General features: G+C 42.5%; 2 protein-coding genes and 1 long non-coding RNA gene across 5 annotated transcripts; 2 read left to right on the top strand and 1 right to left on the bottom strand.

Annotated features, from left to right (window-relative positions):
- Window positions 1-2,911: 2,911 nt before the first annotated feature.
- Window positions 2,912-3,472, top strand: LOC139355180 (uncharacterized). Of its 3 annotated transcripts, none has more exons than XR_011605912.1 (2): window positions 2,912-3,186; window positions 3,255-3,472. It is a non-coding gene; the product is annotated as an uncharacterized lncRNA (long non-coding RNA). The 3 variants fall into 3 exon arrangements; XR_011605910.1 differs by having other exon boundaries at window positions 3,241-3,472; XR_011605911.1 differs by having other exon boundaries at window positions 3,231-3,472.
- A 222-nt stretch (window positions 3,473-3,694) lies between these two features.
- Glt (Glutactin) lies at window positions 3,695-12,170 on the top strand. Its single transcript, XM_017071644.4, has 2 exons — window positions 3,695-4,906; window positions 9,865-12,170. Exons 1-2 carry the CDS (start codon window positions 3,739-3,741, stop codon window positions 11,964-11,966), a joined length of 3,270 nt encoding a protein of 1,089 aa, XP_016927133.3. The 5' UTR covers window positions 3,695-3,738; the 3' UTR covers window positions 11,967-12,170.
- On the bottom strand, window positions 11,935-17,471 carry LOC108007875 (glutactin). The gene is made up of 4 exons (XM_017071643.4): window positions 16,898-17,471; window positions 13,676-14,347; window positions 13,088-13,453; window positions 11,935-12,808 (listed from the first exon to the last, which is right to left on the bottom strand). The coding sequence occupies exons 1-4, from the start codon at window positions 17,126-17,128 to the stop codon at window positions 12,206-12,208; spliced, it is 1,872 nt and encodes a 623-aa protein (XP_016927132.1). The 5' UTR covers window positions 17,129-17,471; the 3' UTR covers window positions 11,935-12,205.
- Between the last annotated feature and the right edge of the window lie 196 nt (window positions 17,472-17,667).

Raw genomic sequence — 17,667 nt, 5'->3', positions numbered from 1 at the left:
GACTATCAGATTCCCGTTACTCAGCTAAAGGGACCAAAGTGAAATGGAAACATGCAAGCAGCAAAGCGAGATTGAAATGCGCCACCTACCGGTGGTAGACAGATTTAAGCGTTATGAGCGTTAGAGTGGGCGTGGCAATTTTTTTTTTTGATCAATCGATAGGTATTGACGAGACCAATACGTTTCAGTTAAAATTTTTTATCTAGCATGAAAATTGTGGGCGTCACAGGTTTAGGCTGTTTGTGGGCGTGACATAACAAACTTGCGCTGCGTACAAGGCTACGGAATCTAAATCTGAGATTCTTTATCGTGGATAGTTTCCGAGATATCAATAAATTAAAGTCAGGAACAGCCCCGGTGATGATTCGGACTCAGGTCCTTTCTTTACAAAATGTCATAGTCCCGACGGCTTTTACAGCCGAACCACCATGGAAAAATGTTTTTGTGGTGCATGCTTTTGTGTTGCGCTTTAAAGTTAAGTACGAATAACTCTTGTTCCAAGAACGTTCGTATTAAAAATTTCAAGTACGACTCGGAACATTTTTAAGAACGTTCGTTCTCAAATTTTTCGTTCTAAGCTGTATCTTGTGTAGATCCGTTAGATTCCACACCTTTTTAAAGGAGTGCCACCAAACGATGGACCTTTATAGAAGAATGGGGGTGACCATTGCAGTGTAGAGCAAGTCAGCTATTAGCGGGAGAAGACCACACTGAGGGAAAAAAAACCCTTCCAAATTTAAAAACAAAATTCTTAATTTAAGATCGATTTGCTCTTAAAGAGGTTGGACGACAGTCTGCAAATATTTGTATTTTCGTAACCTCTCTAATGTACTTCATGTGGCCACTTTTGCCACTTTCTTACCAAAAGGTTAGCTGGCCTATCGGTTAGTGTGTCTGCCCTAAAAGCTTGCGGTCGTGAGCTCAATCTCAGATTTTTTCTCTGTGCATCTTCTCCCTTTTGCTTTTTGGCATGCGAATTGTACTAAGGACGCTTTGCGTCTGCGGTGTGTGATATGCTCCGTCCAGTATAGTTCCTTTACTCGAGAATTTATCGGTTCGGGTCGAAAAAATACATCATATAGACCTAAAAAAGATAACATTAGGATATTAAAACAAGGAAGAACGCTAAAGTCGAGTACCTCGACTATCAGATACCCGTTACTCAAAGGGAAATGGAGATATGCAAGCAGCAAAGCGAGATTAAAATGCGCCACCTACCGGCGGTAGACAGATTTAAGCGTCATGGGCGTTAGAGTGGGCGTGGCAAATTTGTTTTTGGATCAATCGATAGGTATTGACGACACCAATACATTTCGGTTAAAATTTTTTATCTAGCATGCAAATTGTGGGCGTCACAGGTTTTCGCGGTTTGTGGGCGTTTAAGTGGGCGTGGCAAACTTTTTTTTGGGTCAATCGATAGGTATTGATGAGAACAATACATTTCAGTTAAAATTTTCTATCTAGCATCAAAACTGTAGGAGTTACAGTTTTGGGCGGTTTGTGGGCGTTAGTGTGGGCGTGGCAGTCTACTGAAACAAACTTGCGCTGCGTAAGAAGCTCAGGAATCTGTACGCCAAATCTCAATAGCCTAGCTCTCATAGTTTCCGAGATCTCAGCGTTCATCCGGACAGACAGACGGACAGACGGACATGGCTAGATCGACTCGGCTAGTGATCCTGATCAAGAATATATATACTTTATGGGGTGGAAAACGCTTCCTTCTGCCTGTTACATACTTTCCGACGAATCTAGTATACCCTTTTACTCTACGAGTAACGGGTATAATTACTACTTAGTTTTATTGAAATCCGACGACAATATCAAAAAAGCTGCTATTAGAACGATCAGAAAATTAATACCAAAATAGTAAGATTTAGTAGCTTGTAAACTTAGTTCTATATTTTCTTAAAATTTCATTAAAACTTTTATGATTTTATAATAATTGGACGGCTATACCAACCAGAAAGCTGAAACAATACAAATAAAATTTCTTATTCCGCCTCGTTATTGGCTAAAAATTGAACTCAACTTAATTCAAATTTAAGTAACTCTTATATAAGAATTATAGTATGTCTTCATTAAAAACAAGGAAGAACGCTATAGTCGAGTACCTCGACTATCAGATACCCGTTACTCAGCTAAATAGGGATATGCAAGTAGCAAAGCGAGATTAAAATGCGCCACCTACCGGCGGTATACAGATTTAAGCGTTATGGGCGTTAGAGTGGGCGTGGCAAATTTTTTTTTGGACCAATCGATAGGTATTGACAAGACCAATACATTTCAGTTAAATTTGTTTATCTAGCATGAAAATTGTGGGCGTCACAGGTTTTCGCGGTTTGTGGGCGGTAAAGTGGGCCTGGAAAACTTTTTTTTGGACCAATCGATAGGTATTGATGAGAACAATACATTTCAGTTAAAATTTTTTATCTAGCATGAAAATTGTGGGCGACACAGGTTTTCGCGGTTTGTGGGCGTTAAAGTGGGCGTGGCAAACTTTTTTTTGGGTCAATCGATAGGTATTGATGAGAACAATACATTTCAGTTAAAATTTTCTATCTAGCATCAAAACTGTATGAGCCACAGTTTTGGGCGGTTTGTGGGCGTTAGAGTGGGCGTGGCACTCTACTGAAACAAACTTGCGCTGCGCAGGAATCTCAGGAATCTGCGTGCCTAATCCCAGTATTGTAACTCTCATAGTTTCCGAGATCTCAGCGTTCATACGGACAGACGGACAGACGGACAGACGGACAGACGGACAGACGGACATGGCTAGATCGACTCGGCTAGTGATCCTGATCAAGAATATATATACTTTATGGGGTCGGAAACGCTTCCTTCTGCCTGTTACATACTTTCCGACGAATCTAGTATACCCTTTTACTCTACGAGTAACGGGTATAATAAACGACAAAGTATAAAAAAGCCTGCCTATAATTGATTATTTTGTTTTGTTAATTCCCAAGCTGTTCCACGGACATGATTACACAAATGTTTGTACATATGTATGTAGGCTGTGCTTACTTTAAGATGGCGAAACACGCTTCAACAATAAAAGAAGCTGGGCCACCAGACTTGCCCCTATCGGTCCGAGGCGAGCGGATGAGATAAGGTCTGTTGAACCGAACAATCTATAAAACGAAGAAACAGGCGCGGACCCGAAAAAATGTTCGCTTGGTATTATTTGTAAGCGTTTAAAGTTAACTATAGCATACAAACATTCTCAGTAGTTCCAATCAGGAATTCCAATCCAGAAGCCCCAAAAAACTCCGAATACGACATTGGGAGAAGAGTAAGAGCGGTCGAGCTTAGCATCAAAGGTGGACCTAAAACCAAAGAAACAAAATGAAATCGATTATTATTAAAATAGGCCCAACAATTTTTCTCCTTTCTTAAATAAGATCTCTCTTAAAGTTTTGTATTTTGGAATCCTTCTGTCACTGCTTTGATTAAAATAGTTAAAGCTTTTTTATTCTGTCTTGTTTATTTTAATATTATTTGGTAATATTTAAATTTTTTAATGCAAACTTTTAAACGTTCTTAATATAGGACTTTGCGTGGAAAAAAATGTGTAACATTTCTTCAGAGTTTAATTTTTTTTTAGTTTGAATGTAGTAACAAGCTAACCCCGCGGATCGGCTACTCAAGGCTTTAGTTGCAGATAGTGCCCGGAGCTTTTCAGGCCGTCGAATTCGTTTCGGAAATCAGTTCTCGTTTAAACGCGACGCAACGAGCAACATGCAGCCGTTGCTCCTAGTGCTGGCCCTTTGTGTGGCCCAAGTTTGTGCCCGCTCCGAGGGCTCTCCAGCCGACTATAATGACGACTACGACGAGCATACCAGGATCCAGACCTCATGGCAGCCCGAGCCGCTGAAGCCAGCCCCCTGGCAGTCGGAACCCCAATATGTCCAGACCCAGGAAGCCATTGTTCAAGTTCCCGAAGTCGGACAGATTTCGGGAATTAAAAACTTCAAGACCATTGCCAATCGTCCGGTGAATGCTTTTCGCGGTCTGCGGTACGGCAAAGTTGGAGGCGGCTTGGCACGCTTCCAGGCTGCCCAACCAACAGGATTCCAGGGAAGGGTTAGTGCCACCGAAAAGAGCACCAACTGCGCCCAGTTTCCGGAGCTAGACCGTCTGAGAAAGTCCGAGTCCCAGGGAGAAAACGTCGACGACTGCCTCACTTTGGACATCTACGCACCGGATGGCGCCAGTCAGCTGCCCGTGTTGGTCTTTGTTCACGGTGAAATGCTGTTTGACGGTGGCTCTGAGGAGGCCCAACCGGACTATGTTCTGGAGAAGGATGTGCTGTTGGTCTCCATCAACTATCGGCTGGCTCCCTTTGGCTTCCTGAGCGCGCTTAGCGACGAGCTTCCCGGAAACGTGGCCCTTTCGGATCTGCACTTGGCCCTGGAATGGCTGCAGCGCAATCTGGTCTACTTTGGTGGCAATCCCGAAAAGGTGACTCTGGTGGGTCAGGCAGGTGGTGCCACGTTGGCCCACGCTTTGAGCCTAAGCGGCCGGGCCAACAACCTGTTCCAGCAGCTGATCCTGCAGTCGGGTACCGCCTTGAATCCCTATCTGATTGACGAGGAACCACTTGAGACCCTGAACACTTTCGCACGTCTCGCCCGCTGTCCACCCTCCCACCCTACTTCACGGGGACTCGCACCCATTTACGACTGCCTCAGCCGACTGCCTACCTCCCAGTTGGTGGCCGCCTTCGAGCAACTGCTGGTGCAAAACGAGCCGCTCGGCCTCGCCCACCTGGGGGGCTTCAAACTGGTGGTCGGCGACTCCCTGGGCTACCTGCACAGCCACCCAGCCGCCCTGGTCACGAACGGTAGTGTTTCGCTGCCCACGATTGTTGGCGCCACCAAAGACGCCAGCTCCTTCATCTTGTCACGTGAGTACTGATGTTTGAATCGGCAATGCTCATTGAGAAAAATTATTTAATGGAGGACTTAATCTCGGAGTTCCTTATGTTAATAATACTCAGCAAACAACATTCAATATTATGTTTACGGGGTTCCACAACGCACCTCTTTTGCCGTTTCTGTCCGTGACAGCGTGTGCTTGTACTAAAGTATTCCTCTAAAAAATCCATCCAAGAAATTAAACTAGTAAATATTTAATTAAATTTTTTATTTTTCATTTTTTAAGACAGATACTGCGGTTTTTTTAAGCCAACCAAGCTATTTACATATTTTCAAAATTGTACTGTGTAACTTTAAATAACTTGATATCAGAAACTTACTTAAAACAAGAAAGAAAGTTAACTTCGCCAAGCCGAAGCTTGTATACCCTTGCAGTTATAATTATTACATTTAAAAATAAAAAAATGATATTCCCAATAGTATAAGATAATATTTCAGAAAACACCGAAGCAATAATTTGTTTCCCACCAATTTTCCGATCATTCCTATGGCAGCTATATGATATAGTCGTCCGATTTTGATAAAATTTCATTCGAAACTCAAACAATTTAAAAAAATAATATTTCCAAGCTTAGGAGGTTATATGTTAAAAAACATCAAAGATATAATTTTTTTAAATTTTTTTCCCGATTATTTCTATGGGAGCTATAAGATATAGTTGTCCGATCCGACTGGTTCCGACTTATATACTACCTGCAAAAGATATAAGACTTTTGGGAAAGTTTCCGCCCGATAGCTTTAAAACTGAGAGACTAGTTTGCGTAGAAAAGGACGGACAGACGGACATGGCTAGATCGACTCGTCTAATCATGCTGATCAAGAATATATGTATATACTTTACGGGGTCGGAAACGTCTCTTTCACTGCGTTGCAAACTTCTGACTAAAATCATTATACCCTCTGCAAGGGTATAAACAAGAAAGGAAGTTGGCGTCGACAAGCCGAAGTTTTTATACCCTTGCAGGCCGTTCCCATTCGAGCGATATACAGAGCTTTCCGATATTTTGAAAACTTAAAAATACTTACAGAAATATTAAGACATTTTATTTTACTACCGTAAATGTTTACCGAAAGCTAAATATAACAATCTTTGTATTATTTCGACAGTATTTTACCGTTCCTTCCGATGGCAGCTATATGATATATTGTCCGATTCTTATTTAATTGAACAAGTCGACCAATTTTTTGAATTTTTTTTGTACCTCCTGCTATAGAAATAAGACTCTTGGAAAGGTTTCATTGCGATGGTCTAAAAACTGAGAGACTAATTCGCGTAGAAACGGACAGACGAACAGACGGAACGTTAGGCGGACGTGGCTAGATCGACTAAAGCGCCACCTACTACCGATTTAAATATATGGGTATGTGGTCGGCAGACGGCACAACTTTTCTTAAATCAATCGATAGGTATTGACGACACGAATTCAATACAGCTAACATTTTTTTCTAGTCAATCGATAGATATTGACGAGATCAATACATTTTAATTAAATGGCATGTTCGAGATTCTGCTAGTGATGCTGATCAATAATATATATACATTATTGGGTCAGTGACGCTTCATTTAACATTTATTATTACTTATTTGTTTGGAAATGGAAAATACCTAACGGTTTCTGAAACATTATTTTCTAAAAGCCTACAATTTTTCATCCACGACTATAAAAAATTACAGTTGAACATATACATACTTCAATCCGAAATTCGACATCAATGTTGCCATTCATGAACTAATCTGGTTCGGATGGGACATATTAGAAGCAGTTGGTGATAAGACTGTGCTCTCGGGGTCAGACTGATTAGGTTCGATGCAATTAGAACCGTCTATAAGTAAATTTCATACTTTTATGTTGAAAACATTTAATCTGAATTGGTTTCAAGAGTAACCGATTTAATTGCTACTTTCGTCGACTGGCAGGAAATGATTTCGTATTTTGAAATGGTTTTTAATCTCTATTAAGCTTGGTATTTCAAAAAAAAACAAGAAAGAACTCTATAGTCGACGCCATCGATACCCGTTACTCAGCTAAGTGAACTGGGAGCACTCGGGGAGTGCGAGGGAGATGGAGATATACAAGTAGCAAAGTTTCTGTTCCAAAGATTGCACAGTTTATTTGCTTATAATTGGTCCAAATTGAACAAATTTTGGCATGTAGTTGGACATTGAAAATCAAAATATAATATCATTTCCATTTTTCGAAAACATTAACATACATTAACAGGGCGTGGTGCCCGGCTGAATCAAACTTGCACTGCGCAGAAATCCCTAGAATCTGCATGCCTAATCCCAGTATTGCGGCCTTTTTAGTTTCTGAGATCACAGCGTTCATACGGACAGATAGGCATGGCTAGATCGACACGGCCAGTAATCCTGATCAAGAATATATATACTTTATGGGGTCGGAAACTCTTCCTTCTACCTGACATACTTTCTTGATCAGGATTACTAGCCGAGTCGATCTAGCCATGTCCGTCTGTCCGGATGAACGCTGAGATCTCGGAAACTATGGGAGCTAGGCTATTGAGATTTGGCGTGCAGATTTCTGAGCTTCTTACGCAGCGCAAGCTTGTTTCAGCAATGTGCCACGCCCACTCTTACGCCCACAAACTGCCCAAGACTGTGGCTCCTACAGTATTGATGCTAGAATAAAGACTTTAACTGAAGTGTATTGTTCTCATCAATACCTATCGATTGACCCAAAAAAAAGTTTGCCACGCCCACTCTAACGCCCACAAGCTAGATACAAAATTTTAACTGAAATGTATTGGTCTCGTCAATACCTATCGATTGTTTCAAAAAAAATTTGCCACGCCCACTCTTAAATCTGTCTACCGCCGGTAGGTGGCGTATTTTAATCTCGCTTTGCTGCTTGCATATCTCCATTTCCCTTTGGTCCCTTTAGCTGAGTAACGGGTATCTGATAGTCGAGGTACTCGATTAAAGCGTTCTTCCTTGTTTTTACTGTTTTTGTGACTTTTCCTTCACGCCGAAAAAAAGTGTCAGAAATATTCACCGTCCCAGTGGGTCTTTGTAATACTGCGTTTGGAGATACTCTTTTAGCTGAAGTCGCTTTCCCAAATTGGTATTAGTATTGGTATTAGTAAGCAGTCGTGATCAATTTAATTGAAATGATTTTGTAGTACAAACTCGCACCAGGTGCGTGTGCGAACCGCAGAACTATAAATCTGCAACGACGGTCCGATCATAACGAGTCATACACAAATAGAAAGGTATTGAAAAGATGAACAAGAGAGAGCGCTTGATAAAAAAGATTTCCGTTACTCACATTAAAAATTAATATAAGACAAGTTAACATTTTCAGCTCAAAATTATTTCTAGCATCAAAACTGTGGGCGCCACTTTTTTGGGCGGTTTGTGGGCGTTAGAGTACGCAGCTAAGAATCTAAATCTGAAGTCCCAACTCTCTAGCTTTAAAAGTTTCCGAAATATTAGCGTTCACATCGGCAATTTTTATACCCGTTACTCGTAGAGTAAAAGGGTATACTATATTCGTCGGAAAGTATGTAACAGGCAGAAGGAAGCGTTTCCGACCCCATAAAGTATATATATTCTTGATCAGGATCACTAGCCGAGTCGATCTAGCCATTTCCGTCTGTCCGTCTATCCGTCCGTCTGTCCGTCTGTCTGTCCGTATGAACGCTGAGATCTCGGAAACTATAAAAGCTACAATACTGGAATTAGGCATGCAGATTCCTGAGATTCCTGCGCAGCGCAAGTTTGTTTCAGCAGAGTGCCACGCCCACACTAACGTCCACAAACCACCCAAAACTGTGGCTCCTACAGTATTGATGATAGAGTAAAAATTTTAACTGAAATGTATTGTTCTCGTCAATACCTATCGACTCTAACGCCCATAACGCTTCAATCTGTCTACCGCCGGTAGGTGGCGCATTTCAATCTCGCTTTGCTGCTTTCATATCTTCATTTCCCTTTGGTCCCATTAGCTGAGTAACGGGTATCTGATATTCGAGGTACTCGACTATAGCGTTCTTCCTTGTTTTAAATTGTGGGCGGCTGGTGGGCGTTAGAGTGGGCGTGGAAACATTGCTGTTAAAATTTGTGTTCTAGCATTAATTCTGTAGGAGCGATAGTTTTGGGCGGTTTGGAAGGTTTCTGGGTGTTAGAGTGGGCGCGGCAACGTGACGAAACAAACTTGCGCTGCCCAGGAATCCAAGATCATAGAGTTCATACGGACAGATGGACATCGCTAGATCTACTCGGCTAGTGATCTTGATCAAGAATATATATACTTATGGGGTCGGAAACGCTTCCTTCTACCTGTTACATACCTTTCGTCGAATCTAGTATACCGTTTTACTCTACGAGTAGGTAAGATTGCTTACCAACCCTCAAATAATTTTAATAGGTTTTGGAGAAATAGCTGTATAAGTAGTGTAATTGGAGCTGTTGGGGCCAGTGGAGATAAATGCCCCAGTTTATTAGTCAAGTTTTATTCTTACTTAAAATACGCGTCAAATGACATAACATTTGTTAAAAATCCAATGCTCCGCTCCACAGTTAATGCAAAAACAAGATTTTGGAGGACTTTCCAAAATGAAAATGTTTGTCCATTTTTGTGTAGGTCTATATAAAACCCTTTAATATGCTAATCAGGCTGCCTTCTCTTCAAACCTCTAAATACAATATATTTAAAATTTTAGCAAAAAAAATATATATAGTATGTATCACTTTTTGTCATTTATTCAGTCGATTTTAAAATCATTTTTCATAACAAAATTTGATATCAGAACTTTTGTAAGTTGAAGGTGCGATCGTAGCCTCCTTCTACAAAACCCTGGTGCGGGGTCAGCTATATAACAAAGTCGTCCGATTTAAATATAATTGAGATTGAATGATTGCGTTTGATTATAATTAAAAACTATTGGTACAATTTTTTTATATTAGGCATCTACGATCAGATCGCACGTCTGCAGTCGCGCAATGTGAGTGAATATATCGACGTGGTGCTACGCCACACAGCACCTTCCAGAGATCACGCCAAATGGAAGCAGTGGGCACTTCGCGAGATCTTCAGTCCGGAGCAGGAATTCACGGCTAGCCTAAGAACAGTAGCCAATGGTCTTCTGGAGCTGAGCAACTACATCCTTTACCGTGCACCCGTGATCAACACCATCCGTCACCGCTGGACCCCCGCCTACCTGTACATTTTTGGTTATCGCGGAGAGTACCACCGGTTCGGGCACTTGTCCAACCCTCTCCCCTTCGCAGTGGATGCTTCCCTCAGCGATGACAGCGTGTACTTATTTCCCTATCCGCAAGAGGCCAGTAACCTCAATCCCTTGGACAGGTCGCTATCCCGCGCCTTGGTCACCATGTGGGTAAATTTTGCTGCTACTGGCGTACCCAATCCAAGTCCCGGTGTATGGCCGCAGGCTACCACTGAGTATGGTCCCGTCCTGCGTATCACAAACTCTCGCCAAAACCCTCTCGAAGTCGATGAACACTTTGGCGAGGGCATTAACTTGCCCGGTTATAGCATGCTGAGACTTAAGCCAGCTGTCAACTCTTCTGCTCCAACCACCACAACTACAACGACAACAACAACAACTACAAGCCGCCCGTACGCGATCAATCCATATGCCAACTGGCAAAACAGGCCAACCCAGCAACAACACACTTGGCATCCTGCCGATCCGGAATACGTCAGAGCTCAAGAAGCCCGTCAGCAACAATTTATTCGCGAAAGAGAGCAGCGTTGGCGAGAGCAGCAGCAGCGTCGCCCTCAGCCGGATTCCCGCCAGGAGCAAGAAGAGCAACGGCATCAGCAACAAGAGCGAGAACGTCAGCAGAGAGAGCAACAAGAGCGAGTGCGTCAGCAGCGAGAGCAGGAAGAGCGAGTCCGTCAGCAGAAGGAACGTGAGCAGCGAGAAGGAGAACAGCGAGAAAGAGAGCAGCGAGAACAAGAACAGCGAGCACAAGAGCAGCATGAACGAGAGCAGCGAGAACGAGAACGAGATCAACAGCCCGATGATACTCCACCAGTAGATGACGATAACCGTTGGGGCTATCCCAATTATGGCAATGAGCAGCAACAGCGAGAAGAGCAAGAACGAGAACAACAACGAGAGCAGGAAGTACGAGACCAGGAAGAGAGAGATCGCGAGCAACAAGCACGCGAGCAACAAGCACGCGAGCAACAAGCACGCGAGCAACAAGAACGCGAGCAACAGGAACGAGAGCAACAGCCAGAAGGTAGTTCGGAAGGTGATCGCCTACCATATCCCTCGTACGAACAGTTTGGCCAAGAAGAGAATGAAAACCCACCTGAGTCAGATTCCAGCCCCAACTACAAGGAGGAAGAAGACCGCGAGCAACAACAGCAAGAGCAGCTGCGTCGAGAGCAGCAGGAACAGCAAGAGCGGGAGTATCGGTTGCAGCAAGAACGCGAGCAGCAAGAACGGACTCGGGAGTATCAGCCGGGAGACAAACCTGAAGACTACCCAAGCTACGATGAATATATTAAGGCCCAGGAAGCAAAAAATGCGGAACGATACTATGCCGAGGAGCAGGAGCGCGAACGACAGCAGCAAGAGCAATTGCATCAAGAGAGGCAAGATCGGCCGGAAGAAAGTCTGCCAGATGAACGCCAGGCCTATCCAACCTATGACACATATGAGCCCGATCGAAACTATGTAGAGGAGCAGGAACGCGAGCAACAGCGAAACGACCAAGTGGAACAGGAAAGAGAACAACAGCCTGGCGGGGATCAAGGTGAGGAGTACGAACACTCCCAGGAAGGAGCTGAACAGGAAGAACTCAAGGTCGAGGACTTCCCCAGCTATGAGGCTTACGTGGAAGCAGCGACCAAGCTTCGTGAGAAACAGGAGGAAACTGAGAGGTTGGAGGACGAACGTAACAGGGCCCAACAGGAGCAGGAGGACCGCATCCAGGCAGAGAGGGAAAGTAAGTCCCTGCGTCAATTTTCGCAACTGAGAAGCCTTATCATCGGTCCTCATCACGTGAAGATTCTGCCCAGACAGCAGTAGATGATACCATCTGATATCATTATCTTTATATTTTAAAATATTTACAAATCATATTTCAAAATTGGCAGCGTTATATCTGGCGTATTTTTAAGGAATGAAAGGTATGGCTTGGATACGTGTTTTAGATAGTACAATTTCAAGTCCCATTTTTTAAAGGCCTAAGTTTTTGAATAAATAATTTTTTAATAACCTGTGTAATCGTAACTTTAAGTTTTATAAATTCCTATACCTACTAGCGCTCAAAAACGTATCTTGTTGCGACTTGGCCGCTTCACCAACCTCTTGCGTCCGGCGAGCTTCTTGGACCTGCTGGCATTGGAGGAGGCCAGTTGTTTCCGGCGCTTACTTTGGGTCCGTTTGCGGCTGCGGCTTCGCAAATAATATATCTCCCGGATCAGACTGTGACCTTGCTTCTCGTCGTTGGCGGTGGCCGAGAACTCGCTGAAGTAGTCACCCCCGATAGTCAACGTCTCGTCGATCCTCATGTAGGGGCCATAAAGCGTAGTCATCGGCGGCCAGAGTCCGACGCGGTGGGATCCCAGAGGATTGCCACTAATCACGAAGTTTGTCCAGAGCTCCACCATCCGGTGGGCCATCGTCAAGTCCGGCGGACTGAGGCGGGTTACGTGTTCGGGGTAGGGGAACAGGTAGAGGGCCTCGTCGGTCAGCGAAACCCCCGCCTTGAAGGGGCTCTGCATATTGGTCTCCTCGTCCATTTCCTTGTAGCGGTTAAACTCACCCGCATAGTCGAAAGAGTAGAGGAAGGTGTTGTGCGGGTTGTGTTTGTTGTTCATGTTTAGGGCCATCAGAACGGGCAGTTTGTGGTTAAGAGTGCCAGCCACCTAAAAGATACCCGGGTTATAGTTGTTTAATATGTCTCGTCCTTATCCTACAAAAGTAATGTTTTTCAAAAAAAAATTTTCATTTGCAATATGATTGTAAACACTATATTTTTGGGATTAAGCATATAGATTCTAAGGCTTCTGAAGCAGCGCAAGATTGTTTCAACCTTACCTAACGCCCGCAAGCTAAACTGTTGAGTAATTTGTCTTAGGTTAGGCTAAGGGAGCGCTTCTAAAAAATTAAATACAACTATTTCGGGGTTCAGAAAATCTACTCACATCGATTAGCCTAGGGATAAGTGTGTCGAAGGTCCCGTTTTCCAGCAGTTGACGGTTAAAGAAATCGTGGGTGACGAAGCTGGTGAGGAGCATCGTTTTGTCGGTTCCTACCACCTGGCGAATCACGTGGTCAATGTAGTTGTACGTGTTGTAATCGTCGTCGGGAATCTTCCCCTCAAAGTCATTGTCCACAATCTCATTGAGCACTCGAGATCCGGCGTTCTTCGGACAGCCCCCCATTGCTGGGTAAGAGAAGTTCGACTCCAACATAAGATCGTAAGGATGCTTGGGCAGCACTCCACTGGGTCCACCGATGGTGAACTGTATGCCGCCTGTATAACCAATGCCGAGGTCAGATTTCTCCAGCTGTAAGGGTGGAATGACGGTAAACACGTTGTTTTCCTCTTATATTTTCAAAGCTTTCTTTTAAAGATTAATGAAAAATGTTCAACTAAACTGAGCGTTGGCATTAGGAATTTCGTAAAGCTACGAGGAACGTTAACAAACTCCCGCAAAACCTTTAAACATATAATATATTATGTATAATATATATTTGGTTATTTAGTGTTTCAGTTACCGACTACTTACTGCGTGCTCCATGAAGGCAGTAAGCAGCTCGAGCGCCGTTAGCTCCATAAGACAGGTGTTTAGGTCCCGCACCGTCACCATCTGACAGTCGGCCTTCTTGGCGATCTCCTGGGCATGCTTGCGCGGATCCTCCTCCAGAAAGATTGGCATTAAGGCCGATCCCGAGTGGTATATTACTTTACTGAAGAGGCCGCGCTGCACCATCGGAGACAGCGTGAGCAGGTGGGCAATAGCTGCTCCGCCCACTTGTCCAGCTACCGTAACCCGCGATGGGTCACCTCCAAAATGCTTGATGAAGTGCTTGATGAACTGCAGGGCGAGGAATATGTCCAGAAAGCCGGCATTTCCGGGAATCTCGTCCGTCTTTGTAGACAGAAAGCCAAATGGTCCAAGCCGGTACTGTGGGGTGACCAAAACCACATCCTTCTCGAGCAGATAGTCCGGCGGCGCCTCCGAGTTGCTGCCCTCGTACAAATACTCGCCGTGGATGTAAACGAGAACCGGGAGCCGTGCAGTCACGTTTGGAGTGGTGATGGTCATGGTCAGACAGTCCTCTACGTCCAAAACGTCATCCAGCTTCCGAAGTGAGTCCATCGACACTACCGAGGGGCAGCCAATCTTCTCCGCTGTGGCATCCATCACGTCCTCCCAAGGCTCAATGGGCCGAGGAGCCTATGAAAAAAAAAAAATACAAATCACATAAGAACTATTATAAGTTAAAAGAATCGTTTTTTGGGTTACAACACATACTAACACAGGCATACAGCAATAATGAGGCAGAAGTACATTTTAACCGAATAGTTGTACTTTTTATACCCGTTACTCGTAGAGTAAAAGGGTAAACTAGATTCGTCGGAAAGTATGTAACAGGCAGAAGGAAGCGTTTCCAACCCCATAAAGTATATATATTCTTGATCAGGATCACTAGCCGAGTCGATCAAGCCATGTCCGTCTGTCCGTCTGACCGTCTGTCCGTCTGTCTGTCCGTCCGGATGAACGCTGAGATCTCGGAAAATATAAGAGCTGGGCTATTGTGATTTGACTTGCAGATTCCTGAGCTTCTTAAGTTTGTTACGCAAAGATGCCACGCCCACAAACCGCCCAAATCTGTGGTGAAATATATTAGTCTCGTCAATACCTATCGATTGACTCTAACGCCCATAACGCCTAAATCTGTCTACCGCCCACATAACCCTATATTGAGATCGCGGGTAGGTGGCGCATGTCAATCTCGCTTTACTGCTTTCCTATCTCCATTTCCCTATGGTTCCTTTAGCTGAGGAACGGGTATCTGAAAGTCGAGGTACTCGACTATAGCGTTCTCCCTTGTTGAGAACTTGTGTCATAGACGGTCAAACGTGAATTCGGAAACATAGTACAGAAAGTATGTAACAGAAGGAACATTTTCCGACCCTATAAAGTATACACCGGAAACTGTATATAGTAGTAGTATAGTCTTTATATTATTAAGCATTGAAATTATACTTTAGTTTCAATACTCCCACTGGTTAGCTTTTAATACAATGGGTATTAAATCTTAAATTTCTGTTTTTTTGTGTGTATATATTCTTGATTAAGATCACTAGTCGAGGCGACCTAGGCATGTCCGTATGCTTGTGTAAACGCTAAGATCTCGGAAACTTTAAAGCGACAAAGTAAACATGCAGATTCTACAGATTCTTGCAACACGCAAGATGGCTTCAGAAAAAAAAATAAAAAATTGTATTTTATTCCGCTTGTCAATGCCTACCGGCACGCCTAAAATTGTAAGAATTGGGCCATTCTAGTTAGTCTATAACTAATAACCTTATGCCGGTATCTATCAAGAAGATCTTCAAAAACGTCACAGAAAGTAAATAAAAGTGAATATTTTAAGTATAAAAGAAAGTAGATTAGAGTGAAATGTGTAACGTAAAAATGTAAAGTAGATAAACATGTAAATAACGATGATTCGTCGCCTCTACTCGAAGGTATTTATACCCGTTACACGTAGAGTAAAAGGGAATATTAGATTCGTTGGAAAGTAAGCGTTTCCGACCCTATATATTGCATATATATTCTTGATCAGCATCACTAGCCTAGTCGATCTAGCCATGTCCGTGTGTCCGTCCGTCCGTACACCGAGAGAAATATTCAAGTGCATTGTTCTTGAATTGAGAACATTTGTTCTTAAAAACATTTTGGTATTAAAATTATTAAAATAAGAAGGAAATGGTGAGAAGAGAAATGTCAAATTGAGTTCATTAATCAAATTTTTAATAAGTATACTGACTGGACTAATAATTAATTTGTCGAGATATACAATGAAAATACCGCCAATTCAAATTGATTCGAGCAAAATGAAAATATTTTCAACTTCAAACATCTCGTTCTACTTTTAAGAACATTTTCAACTCAGATGAGATCTCGAACATAGCGTTCTGTCTTGTTGAACACTGTACTGCTAAAGACAGTGCGATGGAGTCAGAGATATGCTAGCAGCAAACCGACTGTTTCCGAGATTACACATAAATTTCTCATATCTTTTTAACATTTGGTCCTATTAAAAAATTGTTGGTACTTACATGGGAACTGATAAACAAAACCGATTTATGCTTTTACAAAATATGTAAACATGTGGACGCCAGACATAATCTAGTGCCATGGGCGTTTGTGGGCGTGGCTCTCATCACAATGTGCCGTATGACAGACAGACGTTTCGGGTGATATATATTTCCATTTTTATCACAGTTCTTTTTAGGAATGTTAACTATATACGAATAATGGTAAAAATAATAATGGTTCACGTTTTTACAGCATAATGTGTATATCGAAACACTTTAACGGCGTGACGCTTAGATTTCGTCAAAATAGTCTAAATGTAACCTTTGATTTTCCGAGGTTCTACTCCCCGCAGGGTAGATACCGAATGTTTTTTTTTCATTTAAGAATCTGTTTCAGTTTGCTAATTTATTGCCACCAATGACATTTACATAATTTTGAAAGTCTATAAACTGGAGAAACCAGACGTTCAATAAAATGAAACATTTCTATTTGGAATTCTTCGCGAATCTCTTCTGCGTTAACCTTCTTTTGCATAATGACGATTTTAATTTTTTTGCATAAAACATATAGCTTAGTCATTTTGTTCTGTTGACACACTTTACAGCTTCTGTTTAAACAATGTTTCATTTTTTAAATTATATCTTTAAGTGTTAGTTCAGGTCTTAAGAACTTATATACCTTAAACCGATTCAGTCCTGTTGGAGGTTCTGCGTATCTGACATCTACAAACTGCAGCACCTCACGTTTTGTCCATGCTGTTTCGAGAATTTTACCCTGGATGCTGCCTAATTGGGGCAGTTCGACAATTGTGTCTTTCTCCTCATCATATTGCCTGCCACGAACTCTAGACTCCACACCGGGTTGGAGGACAAGTACCAGGAAAACTGTTAGCCAGCACGCGAGCTGCATTTTCGGAGGATACCACAGAAACCAACACTCTCTTTAACGCGCCGAACGCAACTGATCAGTGACTAGCCGGGACCATTAGCTTTTAGTCGGCTCTGACCCGAAGTTTCACCCCATGTCTGACCGAAAAAGCTAAATTAAGAGTTCGCAAAGGGAAACTGGCTAAAACAAAACTGCAAATGATTCGGCGTCCCCGAGGCTCGAGCTTATGCTAATGGATACACGCAACAAAATAGTTACATTTTGATCAACTAGTTACATTTATTTCAAACAATTACGAGAATTTCAGAATATTTTAAAACAATGTAATTTTATTAAGTCACCCATATAATTATATAATATAATAAAATCATGTTATGTATATATATATATATATATATATACTTATATTGGAAATAAAGGTATTTGTTTTAGGTATTTAAAGTTTCTTTTAAAAAAGTTAACATGTTTGCTGAAAAAGTGTTCAAAAAATTGTTTATAATATTTTCTTTTTGTGCAAGAACAGATTTCGCTGCTCTGGTTTTAGCTGCTTGGCTGCTCTG

Source organism: Drosophila suzukii, chromosome 2L (genome assembly GCF_043229965.1).
Source record: "Drosophila suzukii chromosome 2L, CBGP_Dsuzu_IsoJpt1.0, whole genome shotgun sequence".
NCBI lineage: Eukaryota > Metazoa > Arthropoda > Insecta > Diptera > Drosophilidae > Drosophila > Drosophila suzukii.
The sequence above is the reverse complement of the archived record's forward strand: the minus strand, read 5'-3'. Positions and strand labels throughout refer to the sequence as shown.

Coding starts and splice junctions, on each gene's coding strand:
- Glt (XM_017071644.4), top strand. CDS start 3,739: ATGCAGCCGTTGCTCCTAGTGCTGGCCCTTTGTGTGGCCCAAGTTTGT. Junction 4,907..9,864: donor CAGCTCCTTCATCTTGTCAC/GTGAGTACTGAT, acceptor TTTTTATATTAG/GCATCTACGATCAGATCGCA.
- LOC108007875 (XM_017071643.4), bottom strand. CDS start 17,128: ATGCAGCTCGCGTGCTGGCTAACAGTTTTCCTGGTACTTGTCCTCCAA. Junction 14,348..16,897: donor CAGGACTGAATCGGTTTAAG/GTATATAAGTTC, acceptor TTTTTTTCATAG/GCTCCTCGGCCCATTGAGCC. Junction 13,454..13,675: donor CTGCCTTCATGGAGCACGCA/GTAAGTAGTCGG, acceptor CCACCCTTACAG/CTGGAGAAATCTGACCTCGG.